The sequence below is a fragment of the Orycteropus afer genome, unplaced genomic scaffold (assembly GCF_000298275.1).
Source record: "Orycteropus afer afer isolate SDZICR_OR568_19922 unplaced genomic scaffold, OryAfe1.0 scaffold00318, whole genome shotgun sequence".
Taxonomy (NCBI): domain Eukaryota; kingdom Metazoa; phylum Chordata; class Mammalia; order Tubulidentata; family Orycteropodidae; genus Orycteropus; species Orycteropus afer.
This window is the reverse complement of record NW_006921905.1, coordinates 3,962,845-3,980,998: the sequence shown is the minus strand read 5'-3', so window position 1 is coordinate 3,980,998 and position 18,154 is coordinate 3,962,845. Positions and strand designations below refer to the sequence as shown.

Sequence of the window (18,154 nt, the reverse complement as noted above, 5' to 3'; positions counted from 1 at the left end):
GGTCAATGACATGAGACAAAGTATATGTGAACTGCTGTATGAAAAGTGAATTTACTCTGTAAATCTTCACCCAAATCCTAATAAAAAAAAAATAGACAAATAACCCAATTTAAAAATTAGCACAGGACATAAACAGACACTTCACCAAAGAGGACATTTGGGCAGCTAACAAACACATGAAGAAATGCTTGTGATCATTAGCCGTTAGAGAGACACAAATCAAAACAACAATGAAATATTATCTCACCCCAGCAATGATAGCAAAGTTCAACAAGACAGAAAATAACAAATGCTGGTGAGGGTGTGGAGAGACTGGAACACTCATGCATTCCTGGTGGGACTGTAAAAAGGTGCAACCACTATGGAAAACAGTATGGTGCTTCCTTAAAAAGTTGGAAATAGAAATACTGTATAATCCAGCAATCCACTACTAGCTAAAGATCCTCGAGATATAAGAGGCATGACAAAAACAGATATATGCACACCCATGTTCATCGCAGCACTATTTACAATAGCCAAAAGATGGAAACAACCTAAATGTCCATCAGTGGAGGAATGGATCAATAAACTATGGTACATATACACAATGGAATATTACACGATGTTAAAGAACAATGCAAAACATCTCATGACATGCGTGAACTTAGAGGCCATTAAAACCAAACCAAACCTATTGCCATTGAGTCAATTCCAACTCATACTGACCCCCACTGGGTTTCCAAGGTGGTAAATCTTTATGGAAGTAGATTGCCTAGTCTTGCTTCCGCGGAGTATCTGGTGGGTTTGAACCACCAACTTTCTGGTTAGCAGTCAGATGCCTTAGTTATTCTGCTACCAGAGCTCCTTTAGAGGTCATTATGCCAAGTGAAATTAGTCAATTACAAAAGGACAAATACTGTATGAAACCACTATTGTAAAATGTCAAGAAAAGGGTTTCACATGACAAGAAATATGCTTTGATTGTTACCAGGGATGGGTGGGCAAGAGAGGGCAAACCACTGCCTAATGGGTAGACACATACTAACTTGGGGGGAAAAAAAAGAACTGTAAAGTTATTAAACAATTACTTTTAAAGAAAGATTAAATAGTAGATTCCTCAGAAGGAAATATTTTACAACCTCTCTGATTCTGATTTTTTTTTTTTTTACATACATGTCTTATGTCATAATTGGCAGCTACCTGGCAATGTATAATTGAGACTTGCTAAACCAGTTGTCATCAAGTTGATTCCAACTCATGGCAATCTCATGTGTGTAAGATAAAACTGTGCTCCAAAGGGTTTCAAAGGCTGGTTTTTCAGAAGTAGATCATCAGGACTTTCTTTGGATGCTTCTTTGGGTGGACTTGAACCACAAATCTCATGATTAGCAGCAAAGCGTATTAACTAGTTGAACCAGCTAAGGACTCCTGAGACTCGCTAGATTATGAAATTATGCTACTGGTATAATGGAGAGAGGAATTTCAAATTTCCCAGATGGCCAATTGAGGTTTTAATCTAACACTCCACAAAGGTAAAGTTCAGCAGATGACTGTACAAATGAAATGAACTGGACTATAAAATTCTGAGATCTACAGGAGTGAGAACCTCATCACTGCAACAGTGGCTATTCACTGTGAAGTAAGTAGAAGGCTCCAAAGAATTAATGAAGGGAAAAGAAAATGATTGAAATCAAAACTTGGAAAAGAAAAAAAAAAGTTCTAATATCACAGACGGAAAAGTTCCATTCATGGAGTTCCAATTAGGGAAAGGCAAACAACTTTTTAGAAGACACAGTGACCCCTCAGATGATGATGGACAGCAGCATTCTACCTCTCACATCGTAAGTACTTGTCTTTCTTTTCCTCTTCCTTTTCCTTCTGCCTTATTATCTCTTGATTCAAAGCCTGTGAGACTGCTGGGAAAAGCTTGAAATGAACCAGAAAAATCCAAACTCAAATCCCAATTTTTTAAGTTACTCCCTATATAACTTTTTAACAAGTTCATTTATTTGGACTTAAGTTTCCTCATCTATAAAATGTACAATAAAACCTATCTTGCAGGATTATCATGAGGGTATCAGATGACCTGGAAAATTCTAGGTGCTTCAAAATGGTTAATAATCATAATTATTATATCCCACTGCTCTCTAGATGATTCCAACTCATAGCAACCCTGGAGGACAGAGTATAACTGCCCCATAGAGTTCCCAAGGTTATAAATCTTTAAGAAAGCAAACTGTCACATCTTTCTCCCGTGAAGCAGCTAGAGCATTCAAACCAGAAACCTTTTGGTTAGTAGCCAAATGCTTTAACCACTATGCCATCAGGGCTCCAAATATATCATTAGTAATTATAAAACTAAACTCACTGCCATCAAGTCAATTCTGACTCATAGCAACCCCTTCTTGGGTTTCCGAGGTGGTAACTCTACAGAAGTTGATTGCCCAATTTTCCTTCTGAGGAGTGGCTGGTGGGTTTGAACCACCAGGCTTCTGGTTAGCAGTCAAATACCTTAGGCACTACGCCACCAGAGCTCCTTTCTTTTTTTTTTTTTGAATTATAAAAATAAATCATTGCCTTTTGCAGAGACCCCAGGTGATGTAAATAGTTCAGGTGCCAACTGCTAATCAAAAGGTTAGAGATCCAACTCCACCCAGAGATGTCTCTGAAAAAAGACCTGATGATCAAAAAATCAGCCTTAAGAACCCTGTGCAGCACAGTTCTCCTCTGACACACATGGGATCTCCATGAGTTGGAGTCTACTTGACAGTAACTGGTTTTTACAGGCATTGCCTTTTGCCAGTATGTTCCTATCACTGATAATTCTCATATATTGACCAGTATTTAGCTTCCCCTACACCATCTGGATATCTTCTCACCAATCTAATGAACTAGACATAGCAAATAGTACAGTTTTCCAATTTACAGATGTGTAACTGAGGCTCCAGGAGGTTGAATGACTTATAACTGAGAAACAACAAAAAAGGAATTCAAACATATGCCGTGTCTTCGAATTGGGTTCTCCTTTGGTCATGCTTCACTGGTGAGCATTTAGATACTACTGTCACTAGTGGAGTTCCAAGTTGGAGGAATTTCTAATCTTGCAGTGTATCATACCCACTATTTAATTTAAGATGAAAAAAGTACTTTTATACTCACAGAACCAGGGCTCCTGTTGGCCTGAGCAGGCAGGGCAACAGGTAAGGCTGTAGGAGTAGGAGGGGTTACTGAAATTTCACCAATTGGGTCTCTAGCAACGAGCATTCTGACTAAATTCCCACAGTTCCTCAGCACTTGTGCAACTTGCTCACTGGTCATTCCCTGTACATTTGTGCCACCAATCTTCAAGATATGGTCCCCTGTCCGGAGTCTTCCATCCTTAATTCAAGAAACAAAACAAAATTATTTTAAGAAATCAATGATCTTACCTCTCAAGTTAATAACAATTCATTAAGACTTTAAGTTCAATATGGCAGACAAAGAAAACACCGAAAATGCTGAATAAAATATAATCTTTTTTAATGAACTGCATTGGCAGCAGAGTAAAGGAATTCCCTACAGAACAAAAGACAAAAGGACTTCATAACCACTAGGGTGGCTATTATTAGAAAATAACAGGTGTTAGTGATGATGTGGATAAACTGGAACCCTCATCTATTGCTAATAAAAATATAAAATGGTACAGCCATTGTAGAAAGCAATTTGGTCATTCTTCAAAGAGCTACATATAGAATTACCATAAACAAAACCAAACTCACTGCCGTCGAGTCAATGCTGACTCATGGCGACCCGTCCTTGGGTTTTTGAGGCAATATCTCTATGAAAGTAGATTGCCCAACCTTCCTACCAAGGAGTGGCTGGTGTTTTTGAACCGCCAGCCTTCTGGTTAGCAGTCAAATACCTTAGGCACTACACCACCAGAGCTCTCATAGAATTATCATATGACCCAGCAATTCCACTTCTAGGTATAAGACCGAAAGAAAGCAAGGATTCAGACAGATAGCTGTATTCCAGTGTTCACTGCAGCATTATTCAAAAAGCCAAAAGGGGGAAATAACCCAAGTGTCCACAATGGATAAATGAAAAAACCAAATGTGGAATATACATACCATGGAATAGCACTCAGCCATTAAGAAAAATGAGGTTCTGATAGATGCTATGACATGGATGAATCCTGAAAACATTATGCTATATAAAATAAGGAGACACAAAAGGAAATACAATATATGGTTCCACTTGTATGAAATATTTAAAATAGGTGAATGTATACAGACCAAAGTTTATTAGTGGTTACTAGGAGTTAGGGAAAAGGGGGAATGGGAGTTAATTGCTTAAGGGGTTTGCAGTGATGAAAAACTTTTTGGAAATAATGGTGATGGCTGCACAACATGGTGAATGCAGTTAATGTTATGAATTATATACTTAAAAATGGTTAAAATGGCAAAAATTGTTATATATCTATTACCACAATGATTTTATAATAACAATTAAAAAAAAAAAAAGACAAGAAGGTTTAAAATGAGAAAAGTAATGAGAATTCTAAATGGGCATTAGTTTGAGGATACCATTCTCACCTAATGGCCTGTTGTTGTTGTTGTTATGTGCCGTCGAGTCGGCCCCGACTCATAGCGACCCCTCCTTGGGCTTCCGAGGCAGTATCACTACGGAAGTAGGATTGCCCAACCTTCCTTCCGAGGAGTGGCTGGTGGGTTTGAACCGCCAGCCGTCTGGTTAGCAGGCAAGTGTCTTAGCCACTATGCTACCAGAGCTAGGGTACTAAGAGCTATGCAAGGAAGAGAACAGGAAGTTCTGGTCTTCGAGAAGGGAAAGATGTCAGATCAAAAGTCTCTAGCTTTAGAAACTCTCAAAGCCAACAAGCTCAATGATATGTTTAGGAAGAACAAGATACAACTGCGGCTGGAAAAGAATGAGCAAAGAGGAGAATAGTCAAAGAAGAGAAGAGAGAGTTACCAGAAAGTCAGATAATGTCAAATATTTGCCCTGAGAGTAGGACAGGAAGTTATTGGAGTATTTGGAACAGAGAAAAGGCATTACCTGACTTACTTTTAACAAGATCACTCAGGCTTCTTGGCAGAAAATAGATTATAAGAGAGGAAACAACAGAAGTAAAGATATCAGTTGGAAAGGTACAACAATAATCTAGAAAGAGATACCAATAGCAAGGACTAGTTAGGGGTGCTGGGAAGTGATATTCTGGATTTATTTTTAATGAATTGTCAATAAGATACACTGATAGCTTCTACATGGGTGTGAGGGGAAAGAAATGGGATCAAAATTTCAAGTCTTCAGCCTGTGCAACTAGAAAAACAGAGTTGTCATTAACTAAGATAAAAAAGAGTACAGAGGAATAGAGGAGCTGTGGTGGTGCAGTGGGTAAAGTATTCAACTGCTAACCAAAAAGTTGACAGTTTGAACCCACCAGCTGCTTCGTGGGAAAAAGAGGTTTTCTGCTTACATAAAAATTCACAGCCTTGGAAACCCTCTGGCGCAGTTCTATACTGTCTGATAGGGTAACTATGAGTTGGAATCTACTCAACAGCAGTGGCTTTGGTTACAGAGAAACAGATGGGTGGGAGAGAAGTCAGGAATTAAGCTTTACAGATATTAATTTAATCTGAGATATCCACTAGACATCAAGTACCAATATTAGGTATGCTGCTGGATACACAAATCTGGAGTTCAACAGTGAGGTCAAGACTACACATTTAAATTTGGATTCATTAGCGCATAGGAGGTAATTAAAGCCATGATTTTCGATTACTAATGTTCTACTTCTTAAACTGGGTAATAATTACATTGGTGATTTTTACTTTTATTATTACTTAAAATGTGCATATACATTATAAACACTCCTTTATATGTATCATAAATTTCATACATAGAGAAGTTTAAAAACAATTTATCAAAATGTATATCATTCCAAACGTTTATCATTGCCTTTGTTAAATTTTTGAAACAGCTGACATGCCAGCATTTTCACTAAATTTGTTTCATCAGAAATTTTTAATTCTCTTTACTTATCTTTATTACAGTATATTAAAGATATTATAATATAAACATAGCCAGTTTGGAAAAAAAAAGAACAGAAAAAACTTTACAGGTTAAAGCTTACTTTTCATATATCATTTTATTCTGAGAGGGACTTTTTTTTTTTTTAATTATGATCTGGGTGAAAGTTTACCGAGCATATTGATTTTTCCATTCAACTTACACACATTTTGTTTCATGACATTGATTGCAGTCTCCACAATGCAACAGCTCTCTTCCCACTTCCTCCCTGTAGTTACTTTTCCCTGTGTCCTTCTTTCCCATACATTTCTGCCCTCTGAGCTATCTCCTTGTGCAAATACTGCCCTTCTGACCTCCCATTGTTGATTGTTCTAAGGAGTAGACTTACCTCACTTCATAGGCCTGTCTAATGTTTGGTTGGAAATTAAATTTAAAATAAAAAAAAACCCTGAACTTCACAAAGGTTGCCTGAATTGACTAAGGTCAAAAAACCAGTAAGTGACAGAACCAAAGATCAACCCACGTGGCCCCACCAAAAATTTACTCTTCCCATTCAGTCCTTTGTCTCATTTAGTTCTGTTCCTATAGCAAGTTAAACTCTTTGTAAACAAAGACTGCTATTAAACAGTGAATTTAGTGTCTTCCTATGCATCAAAAAATTGCCTATAATTGTCAAAACTTTAAATAAAATGAAGATTAAAAGCATCTATTGAAACTGGAGAGGAGGACAGTTAGCCTGAGAACAAAAGTAATGGACCATTGGATTAAAATGGGTCAAAGCTTCATATTAAGATTCCAAGTTGCACCATCTATTCATATTTTGTGTAAACTGTAGATGAAAACTCAGAATGAAAAAAAAAAAAAAAAAACCACTGCCATCAAGTCAATTCTGATTCACAGCAACCCTACAAGGAAGACTAGAATACTAAGCCATAGTGTTTCAAGGCTATAAATCTTTACAGAATCAGACTGCCTCATCTTTCTCCCACAAAGCAACTGGTGAGTTCAAACTGCTGACCTTTTGGTGAGCAGCCAAATGCTATAACCACTGTGCCATCAGAGCTCCTTGAAACTCAGAAAGAGGAAGGTAAAAATATAATAATAAAAAGTCTTTTCCCCATTCTTTTTTGCAAGAACCTCAATGAATGGAAGAATTGGATTGGGGGAAAAAAAGCTCTGTGCAACATCCCAGTTAATTGGCCTAATAATGTATTTAGTGCTTCTGCTTTACCTCTTAATTGTTGCATAGTGCCTGGGGTCTTAAAAGCTTGCAAGTGGCCATTCAAGGCACAATAATTAGTGTCTATTCACCAGGAGCAAAAGATAAAGAAGGAGAATCAGGAACAGGAAGAAGATGTGGAAGGTGTGACTTATTACATCCATGAGCAACTGCCTTCTTTGCCATGAGACCAGAAGAACTGCATGGTGCCCCGCTACCATTCCTATTTTGATCAAAGAGTCCATAGAAGAATCCTGATGAAAAGGGGAAAACATATATACAGAATTCATATTCTCATGGACTCTAGACTTTCTGTAGCCATGGAGAATGGATGAACCCCTGAAACTTTTGCCCTGAGATAATCTTTAAAACTTAAGCCAAAAATATTCCCTGTAGTCTTCTTAAAACCAAACAACAGTGTAGCTTAACTAGTAAAAAATGTCTGCCTTGAACATTTCTCTCTTTTAAGAACTACCTATAGATCAAACTGACAACAGCAACTTGAAAGATTAGATAGTACCCTTTGTGAGCAATGAGTTTATGTTTATGAGGGAAGAACAATTTAGAAAAGGAAGGTGAGAATGGTTACAGACCTTGAAGAATGTAATCAATGTCACTAAATTGTAAATACAGAAACAAAATGGTGTATATTTTGCTCTGTATATTCTCAACAACAACCAAACAAATAAAATTTAAAGAGAAAAAAAAACTATGTGCTTAGTCTAAACTCTACTGAGGTGCTATAAGAGACTGAAAGTGGGAAGGAAGACAAATGTTTGTCTTGAAAAGACTTAGGAAAAGGAAGCAGATCAGATGAGGAAATTATCACTATGGAAAATGGAAAAAAGTTACTGAATTTTTACTTTAAGCATTGATAAGTAGTCTGTCTACATCCATGCTATAGACTTGAAAAAATGTAATTGTGGTAAATTGCTTGATATGGCCCTTCTAGCCACTGTCTTCCATTCTGTGATGTTTTGTAAATCCCATTATCCATGCCTGTTTGGGGTGCTGTGGTAGTTAAGGTCAGGTATCAACTCGGCTGGGAAGCTGGTAGTAGTTGGTAGTTGGTAGCAGCTGGTAGTTCACTATAATGACTGGCAATTGACTCTGTGTTGGGATTTAGGTGGAATGTATCTTGAGTCCTGCCTTGCTGGAGGGTGTAATTCAAATCACCACCCTTAGCTTCCCTGAGGGTATACCTACAAATATCCTGGGAAGATTCACCCTCCTCTTGCTCCGGTTTTGTGTCTTGGCTCATCCTCATCTCACCTCTGGATTTGGGACAGCAGACATCATCTGATCTGCTGATCGAGGTTCATCAAACCCCGAGAGTTGGGAGGATCCACCAGACCTACTCACGGACCTGGGACTTGCCAGCCTCCACCACTATTACGTGATACGAACCCTTGGGTGTCTGTGAGTTCTGTGAGGCGTGACAGTGAAATACAGAGCCCTAAGACTGGGGAAATTACTGGGAGATGGGGGAGGAGTTAATGTCTGAAATGATGGAGTGGCACGGTAGTTTGGACATTTGGGACATCTTTAACCTCTGCCTCATGGGGACCAGCCTTGTGCTGATCTTTATGAGAGAAATTGTTCAAGCAATAATCAACTAGTTAAGACCAAGTTAATGTTCCTGGTGAAAGATAAAGGTAAAAATGCCTCTGTGAATCAAACCATCTGTGAACAGAATTATGGTCTCACAAAGAATAAAAAATATGTCTAAAAATTATTTTCATATTTGGCTGGGCCAACAAAGGGTATTTTCGGCATAAACTATATGTTTAGTCAATTCCTAGGTCTTATCTTTTTCCTTTTTTACCTCAACTCTTAATTTAAAACGATGTAGATAATTTGCATCTGTCACTGAAAGTCAAACACTTTCTTCCTGACAGAAAAACAGGTGTTCTAAGGAATTCATAAGGGCAAAAATAGCTATTAGTTAGATTGAGAGGATAGACATCAAAATGACAACTACCTAGTCTAAGTCCAGCAGCCTCAAACACTGCATCGTACTGCTGTTTTCTGATCAACATTCTCATTTTATAACCTGTCTATTGTGCAAAGAAACTAAAAGACATAAAGTCATACTTGTTCTTTAACAGAAATCATAAATCAATGAAAGCTAATAAATAGCTATGCCGAGAACCAAATACATAGCATGCTAATCAAACATTCAAATATAAAAGTTTATTAATCAATAGACTCAGAAGAGAAAAAATATCATGCATAAGGACAAAGATCGTATAGAAGGCAAAAAAATTAAAACAGCTGATGCAACAAAGTATTATTGTCCTGAAAATATAGTGTATGATTATCCTTAAAAACAAGAAGAAGAAGAAATATTTTATTCCAAGTTAGCTCTTTTGGCTAAAAAAAAAAAAAAAATTATTTGGATAGGCTGTTACAGATAACAACTTATTTGAACACCTATAGGAATTCAGGCCTGAGCTACAAAAGAAGTAAAGAAATCAAATTTGTTTCTTCAAAAACTAAAATATGTCAACAAATACTCCCACAACTCAGAAAAGGAAAGCATTAAATTATAAATACATTCTAGGCTTGTTAAGTAGAACACTGCTGTCTTCTGTGTCTAGGCCTCACCATACTCTAGACAAGAAAAGAGTAAAAAGTGATATGGTTTCTAGAGCTTGCTATTCCCTGATGATAGGGGTTTGACCACCTCTGGACAGGTATACTTCAGGAAAAGGAAAACATTAGGATCAACTTCGGATAAATAGATTTAAGCACAAGCTTCACAGTCAAACAGATATGGGTGCAATCCTGAGTTTGTCATTGCCTACCTGTGTGTCATTGGGCAATTTCTAATGGTTTCCATATCTATAAATTGGGAATAAAAGCTTACAAGACTGTTTTGAGAAAAACATGAGTTAATATATATTAAGCAAATAACAATGTCTGGCCTAAGTGCTTATTTCTCCATTATACATTATGAAGCTTTTATGGGCAAGCCCTGCCCCACCTCTATGCCTTCCTTGATGATCTGAAATAGGCAGGATCTCTTCCAGTAAAGGGGGAAAGTCAGACCTGGGCCTTTCCCAACAGTGCCTCAAAGGAATTAATCTGGGACACGGCACACTAAATTCTCCTTTGTGAAAACTCATAATGCACATTAGTATATTAAGGGCTCAGGAAATTCTTACAGTAAAGAAACCTATTTGATTTTGTTTAACCTAGTGTTTTCTAAATTTATTTGACCCCTTGTTTTTCACAGTAACCACTCCATTTTGCATTTTCAAAAATGCTTCTTCAGCAAACAAGCCTGTTAAAGTTGTTAAAGGGGTGAGGGGAATAGGGAACAGAGATCAAAATCTCTCATTCCTTTCCAGGTTACAGTAAATTATTTCTTAAAAAAAAAAAACCTTAAAGAACATTATTTGTTTTGTGCCATACAAGTGTATTGAAGACCCATAAAAAAAAAAAAAAAACACATTTATATATCTGCTTCAGATTTCTAAATCAGTAGTTCGTCAACTTTTTGGTCTTAGAACCCCTTTACACACTTAAAAAGTTATTGAGGATGGTGGGGTTGGCATTAGAATGGGGCATAAATAATCTTTTTGGAGTGATGGATATGTTCACTACCTTAATTGCTGTGGCAAATGATGCATTGTGTATGTACATGTCAACACTATCAAATTGTATACATTAAAATGTGTAACTGATTGCATATCAGTTATACCTCAATAAAGCTGTAAAAAAATTACCGAGAACAAAGAGCTTTTGTTTATGTGGGTTTTATCTATGAATATCTCTCAATTGGCAATGAAAACTGAGAATTTTTTTTAATTCGTGTATTAATTCATTTAATAATAATAAACCCATTTTATGTTAACATATATAATTGCTTGAACAATTTCTCTTAGAAAGATCAGCACTAGGCCGGTCCCCATGAGGCGGAGGTCAAAGATGTCCCAAATGTCCAAACTACCATGCCACTCCATCATTTCAGACATTAACTCCTCCTCCTCCTCCCAATAATTTCCCCAGTCTTAGGGTTCTGTATTTCGCTGTAATGCCTCACAGAACTCACAGACACCCAAGGGTTCGTCTCACGTAGTAGTGGTGGAGGCTGGCAGGCTGGCGAGTCCCAGGTCCGTGAGTAGGTCTGGCGGATCCTCCCAACTCTCAGGGTTTGACGAACCTTGATCAGCAGATCAGATGACGGCTGCTGTCCCAAATCCAGGGGTGAGATGAGGATGATCCAAGACACAAAGCCGGAGCAAGAGGACAGTGAATCTTCCCAGGAGATTATACCCTCAGGGAAGCTAAGGGTGGTGATTTGAATTATACCCTCCAGCAAGGCAGGACTCAAGATACATTCCACCTGTGATGCCCCAACAGAATTAACCTAAATCCCATCACAGAGTTGATTGCCAGTCATTATAGGGAATGACTACTATCAGCTGCCCAGCCAAGTTGATACCTGACCTTAACTACCACAACACCCCAAACAGGCATGGATAATGGGATTTACAAAACATCACAGGATGGAGGATAATGGCTAGAAGGGCCACATCAAGCAATTCACTGCAATAATATTTTTAATTTAAAAATAGTGTGATAGTTTCCAAACAAAAAGTATTAGTAGGAAAAATAGTATTATTTTTATTTTTTGTAAATATCTTTAATGTTTGCCTTAAAAGAAGATAGCTAGATTGTCCTACCTGCTTCAGCATTCAATATGTTAAAATATGTCATTTTGTTTAAAATATGTCAAGAAAATCTGGCTTCAATCAGATATAAAGTTAGAAAAAAGGAAGGGTATTTTAATAGCTCTTTAAGATGATTTTGGATATTCTTTTTCATATTATACTGAAACTCACTAAATGGTGATTTCTTAAAGATAGTTGCTGTGGAGAATCTGAAAGCACATGAACAAAGTTTTTAAACACTGTTTTTTAAAATCCATTGGCTAGTCCTGAATTTTGAATGACTCTTACACCCATATATTATTTTCTTCTATTAGCCACTGGTCTTCAGAAAATATTTCTTCATGAGTTATGAAGACTACACAAATGATATACTCCTTTACATAAAATAAAAAAATATTTTTATTATTACCAATGATCCAAACAAAAAAGTCTTTAAATATTAGGAAGCTGTGAAGCTCATGGTAAAATTCAAGTTTTTCAAAGGTGATTTTTTTTTCTTAAAAGCTCAAATTTTATCAGTGCTAATAAATACTATCAGTTATTTTCCTTGAAGCGACAGGCTCACTTCATTCATTTTAAAGAAAATGTTTGAAAAATACTCAAGTCTGACTAGCCATACTTTGTCAATTTTCTTTTCAAAAATAAAAATGCTATTCCATAAAACAAAAGTGGCTAGTGCATTTCAGAAGTGTTTTTCTTCGAGATAGCCATCATACTTCTGTATGTAGCAGAAGTGTTTTATGATACTTCCCTATGTCACAAAATATTGAAAAGACATGTACTCAAAGATTGATATTAAATAAAATTTATGATTTTTACTGCATCATAAAAAACTTAAGTGAAACCAGCCTTGTTTTTTATCTTTTTTGTTGAAAGCACATGGCAAAGAAAGCAAACTGTGGTACAGCCTTGTTTCATACTAAGGCATCAACAATTTTATCCATCACTGCTTTTGCATTATCAGTGTAAATGTTAACATGGTGAAAAAGGGTGATATCTGAGTTTTATTATAAAACTTGTTTTGATCCCATGGACTCCCAGAGGTCTGCAGATCACATTCTGAGAACTGTTGCTCTAAATAAATATACTTAGATGCTGAAAAGACACTAGGAATATTAGTGGCTCCACAATGGTGCAAAGAGTTAAGCACTCAACTACTGGCCAAAAGGTCTGGTGATTGGAACTCAGCCAGATGTACCTGGAAGACAGGTCTGGTTATCTGCTTCTCTGCACATGTGGGAGTCATCATGAGTCAGAATTGACTCAATGGCAACTTCTTTTATAAGGCAGGATCCTTATTAGAAATAAAGAGCTAAGAAATTTACTTCAGAGCTGCATTTGTACAAATTCATCTACACGTATTTATATTTTTATTTGAAGAGTTAAACTTGTATGAAATTGGACATTAATCAATTAAATTTACATATTATTCAGATTATGGAATAAAGTTATTTCTGATTTATCATGTATAGTTTATACAACATAGGTTCATACTAAGTGGCTTCATAACCAAATATGTAATATTCAATGTTTTCTTCAATATAAAACTAAACAGAGTTAGTAATGGTTGTTGTTAGGTGCTGTTGGGTCAGTTTTCACTCATAGTGACCCCACATACAACAGAATGGAATACTGCCCAGTCCTGCGTCATCCTCACATTTGGTGCCATGCTTGAGCCCATCATTGTAGCCACTCTGTCAATCTGTCTCCTTGAGGGTGTTCCCCTTTCTCACTAATTACCTACTTTAACAAGCATGCTATCCTTCTCCAGGGATTGGTCCCTGCTGACAACAGGATCAAAGTAAGAAAGTCAACATCTGGCCATTCTCACTTCTAAGAAGTGTTCTAGCTGTACCAAGACAGATTTATTCATTCTTTAAGCAGTACATGGTATATTCAATATTCTTTGCCAACACCACAATGCCAACACCTCAATTCAAATGCATCCATTTTTCTGTGGTCTTCATTATTCATTGTGACCTTTCACATGCATATGAAGTTATTGAAAAGACAATGGCTTGGGTCAGGTGTACCTTAGTCTTCAAAGTGATATCTTTTGTCTTTAACACTTTAAAGACACCTTTTGCAGCAGATTTGCCCAGTGCAATCAGACCTGTGATTTCTTCATTGCTGCTTCCATGGGCATTGATTGTGAATCCAAGTAAAATGAAATCCTTGACAATTTCAATCTTTTTTCCATTTACCATGATGTTGCTTATTGGTTCTGTTGTGAAAGTTTTTTAATTTTCCACTTTCACTTTAAACATTGCAATATAGTCACATAAGGAGCTCTAGTGGCTTAGCAGGTAAGATATTTGGCTGCTAACCAGAAGGCAAGTGGTTCAGACCCACCACAAGCTGCTCTGCAGGAGGAAGATGAGGCAATATACTTCTGTAAAGATTTACAGCCTTGGAAACCCAATGGGGGTTGTTGTGAGTTGGAATCAATTCCATGTAAGTGGGTTTGGTTTTGGTTTATATAGTCACTTGACTTCCAGTGCCAGAAAAATGTAATTCAAGTGAAATATATCTTGTACAGTATCGGGACAAATGTTAACCATCACTGTAATTTCCGAATTTTACTTCTAAAAGATACACTAATGGAGAATAATACAGATACTCAAAATGTAACATATATTAATGACTTTTCAATTAAAAATATTATCCTCTGATGGAATCAAGAAGTCCATCTCCATCCATCATAGACAAAAAAGACTTTAAATGTTGATTTAGGAATTGTTTAAAGTAAAGCAGAGTATGTACTCATACTTGCAAAGTAAGTAATTTTTAAGCTATACTTAAATCCTAGTTATTGAATCATATATCCTTGTAACCCATGTTATAAAACAAAATTTTAAGCCATACAATTTAAATTTTATAAAACAAAAATGATAATAGAGGTCAACTTACTCGATCTGCTAATCCTCCAGGAACTATCGTCCTCACTACCACGCCACTTGATTTTCCACCAACTATTCCAAAACCTAATCCAGAGCCATCATTAATGAGCTCTACATCTTCAGTATGACCCCAGCACACCTACAAAGAGTCGTAAATTTACACATAGATTCTTAGCTTTCCAATAGTTATTAATGTAGCAGATATACAATAATTTGAGCATTGATATAATTAACTAAGGCAACTTTCTAGAGGCTAAAAGATATATAATGATATGGTCCTTGTCCTTAAGAATCTTTAAATCCAACAGAGAACCTAAAACACAAATAATTAAAATACACAGCAGAATATTAGATCATCAGAAGTTATAGTTCTATGAGGATAAGAAACATGTCTCATTCCCCACTCTATACCTACTACCTAGCACAGAGTAGGAGCCCAATAAATATGTGTTTGCCTGAACTGAAAATGAATCACAAAGTCATAATGATTTGGGAGGAGAAAAAGATGAAAAGTCAAATCCAAGGAAGAATAATGGAAATTTCCAAAGAGAAGAAGGCATTAAAATTGCACCATGGAGAAGTAAGATACTCAAGCAAAAGGGAAATGTAAGAGCAAAGCTGAGCAAAATGGGTCAAATGTTGCTCAAAATTGGATTTCAGTGCATAGACAAATGGGAGTAATTGAAGGTTTTAGGAGGGAATGACAGAAATGTGGTTTAGGAAGATTAATCTGGCAACAATGTGAAGAATGAAATAGTGAGAAGGATACGAGGTGAATATATTGGTTTAGGAGACTCTTATAAGGAAGAGGAAGGGACGGCCCAAATGCAAATATTAGCAACAGGAATACAGAAATCAGACTGACAGACATTAGCATTTTTCCCCTATCAGGCTTTCATCAGAAACGTACATTAAATTCACATAATCCAACTGCAGTGCAAAACTCAAGATCATTAGGGCATACTCATTTCTTTATTTTCTGAATAGTTTTCCTATTATACTAAATCAAAAAGTTACTATGCAATGTTAATGAGAAATACTAGGAATATTTAATAAATTCATATCTGGAATAGTATGTAAACCAAACCAAACCCACTGCTATTGAGTCTATTCTGACTCACAGCAACCCCCACTGGATTTCCAAGGCTGTAAATCTCTACAGAAGTAGATTGCCTCATCTTCCTCCTGTGGAATATCTGGTGGGATTGAACCTCCAACCTTCTGGTTAGCAGTCAAATGCCTTACCCACTACACTATTAGAGCTTCTTTGTAATAGGTAGAATCTGTTGTTGTTGTTGTTGTTATGTGCTGTTGAGTCTGACCCAACTCACAGCGACCCCTCCTTGGGTTTCCGAGGCAGTATCACTACGGAAGTAGATTGCCCAACCTTCCTTCCAAGGAGTAGCTGGTGGGTTTGAACCGCCAGCCTTCTGGTTAGCAGTCAAGTGCCTTGGGCATTATGCTACCAAAGCACCTGTAATAGGATTAGTACCTGGGAAATAATGTTTGCTTAAAAAAAAATGGCTGAATTAATGACAGCACCTAATATTCAGGGAATGTTACTGTGAATCAGGCACTATGCTTAGACCTTCACGTGAAATCTCATTTCATCCTCCCATCAGCTCTGGAGTAGATACCATTATTAGCACAAAATAACAGATGATGAAAGTGAGGTGTAGAAAACTTAAGAAACTTGCCCAGTGTGGAAGTGAAAGTACTGGGCTTGAATCCACCTAAGTCTGACTCCAACGCCCTTGCTCTTAAGCACTATGCTAAGCAATTTCTCCCTCTGTTCATTCTATTTATTATGTAAATTGTGCAATATAAATATTACTGATTACAACAGGGAAAATAGCCATATGTTAATTTGTGCTGTGACCTTGTACTGTTCCCAGACGGTCTATTTTTTTCTTTTGTCTCAATGAATAAAAATTAAATAAATCAGCTAGCACTTAGTGTTATAAGAAAATAAGATTTATTAGCTCACATTCTGAAGATGCAGGCCAAAATCTGTAAAATATTATGAAACAATTTTAAGGATTCCCAAAAGAGACATATACTTTTGTTTTTTCAAAATTGTTTCATATAGATCCTTACATGAAAAAACTGCAACAATTTTGTAGTATCTGTAATCAAGTCATAAGCCCCAACATATTTACATTTTAAATGTTTTGGAAATAAATAACCAAATCTTACTTAAGACACTTGTCAGTAAATCTCTAATAGAAACTCTCATCTTAATTAATTAACTGGGTACATCACTAAAGAACACAAAACTTTTCTATCACCAAATAAATTACACTAATACTTCAGTTTGCCCTCTATATTAAATAATAATATTAAATAAAGAGACCCATAGGACCTTGAAAAGACAATAAAAACAACCATGACATTTCTTGTTTTAATATGGTAATCTAGCATTTGGCGATAATGGTCATCTTTCTTAAAGATCACCTTCTAAATATCCTTGCACTTTATAAAATCAACAGAATAATTTAAAATTAAGTATTTTTCCAATTTTGCAACTCACTGTGTCAGGCAGAGTTGTATCACTCAGGCTGGTAGAAGGACTGCTTTTCGTGTGGACTAGATCCCTGGCCACAACCAGGCACAAAGGTCCAGTGGTTTGTTGTAATAAGGCAATTGCTTGCTGATGAGAAATGTTCTGATCCAGTGGTGTGTGATTTATGGCCAATATTTGGTCATTTTCTTTTAACCTTTGATCCCTTGGAAAAATAAGAGAAGAATTTTTTTAAGTGATATAACAAACTCTCAAGAATCTGTTATTGAGGATTAAACAGTTTATTGCTCATAGTACTACTTCACCTCGTACAGTTATTCAAATAATTATTTAATTATATACTACAACAGAGCTCTCTGAAGTGCTTTCACCAAAGCACTTATTAACTAATTAGGTATTGCATCCTTAATACAATACACACACGTGCATGCACATGTGTGCACATGCACACACACATACACCCATACATTTAAAAAGCCATTTGGCTAGAAAGATAAATAAAAGTCATGAATAGGGCATCACTGCCGATGTTTCTGCAAGCATGCAATGCCTTCATTACTGAACAAACCCTGTACTCCTTGAATCCTTCCAATATGACTTCCACTTATGTAACTAACATACTGGAAAAACTATATCCTCAAATTCACCCGTAACCTCCTCCCTATTAGATTCACCCTGACTTCATTGTCTTTCATTTGTCCAACAGTATCATTAGAGGTCAAACTCCCTTTCCTGAAAATCAGTAGAGATTACTTCCAAATCTGTATCTATGTCCTTATCTTTCCCCCAAGCCCCAATGTCCCAACTACTAACTAAGGTAAAAATG

At 36.5% G+C, this 18,154-nt stretch overlaps 1 protein-coding gene across 1 annotated transcript in view; it reads right to left on the bottom strand.

Annotated features, from left to right (window-relative positions):
- The window catches only part of LOC103206462 (inaD-like protein), a gene marked incomplete at its 3' end in the record, with an annotated part of 197,884 nt that overhangs the window by 168,321 nt on the left and 11,409 nt on the right, over positions 1-18,154 (bottom strand). Inside the window, exons 5-7 of the mRNA XM_007951916.2 lie at positions 17,338-17,533; positions 14,818-14,946; positions 3,139-3,357 (exon numbers count right to left, since the gene is read on the bottom strand). Of these exons, the coding sequence (XP_007950107.1) occupies positions 3,139-3,357; positions 14,818-14,946; positions 17,338-17,533 (544 nt within the window). The remainder of the gene's footprint in view (positions 1-3,138; positions 3,358-14,817; positions 14,947-17,337; positions 17,534-18,154) is intronic.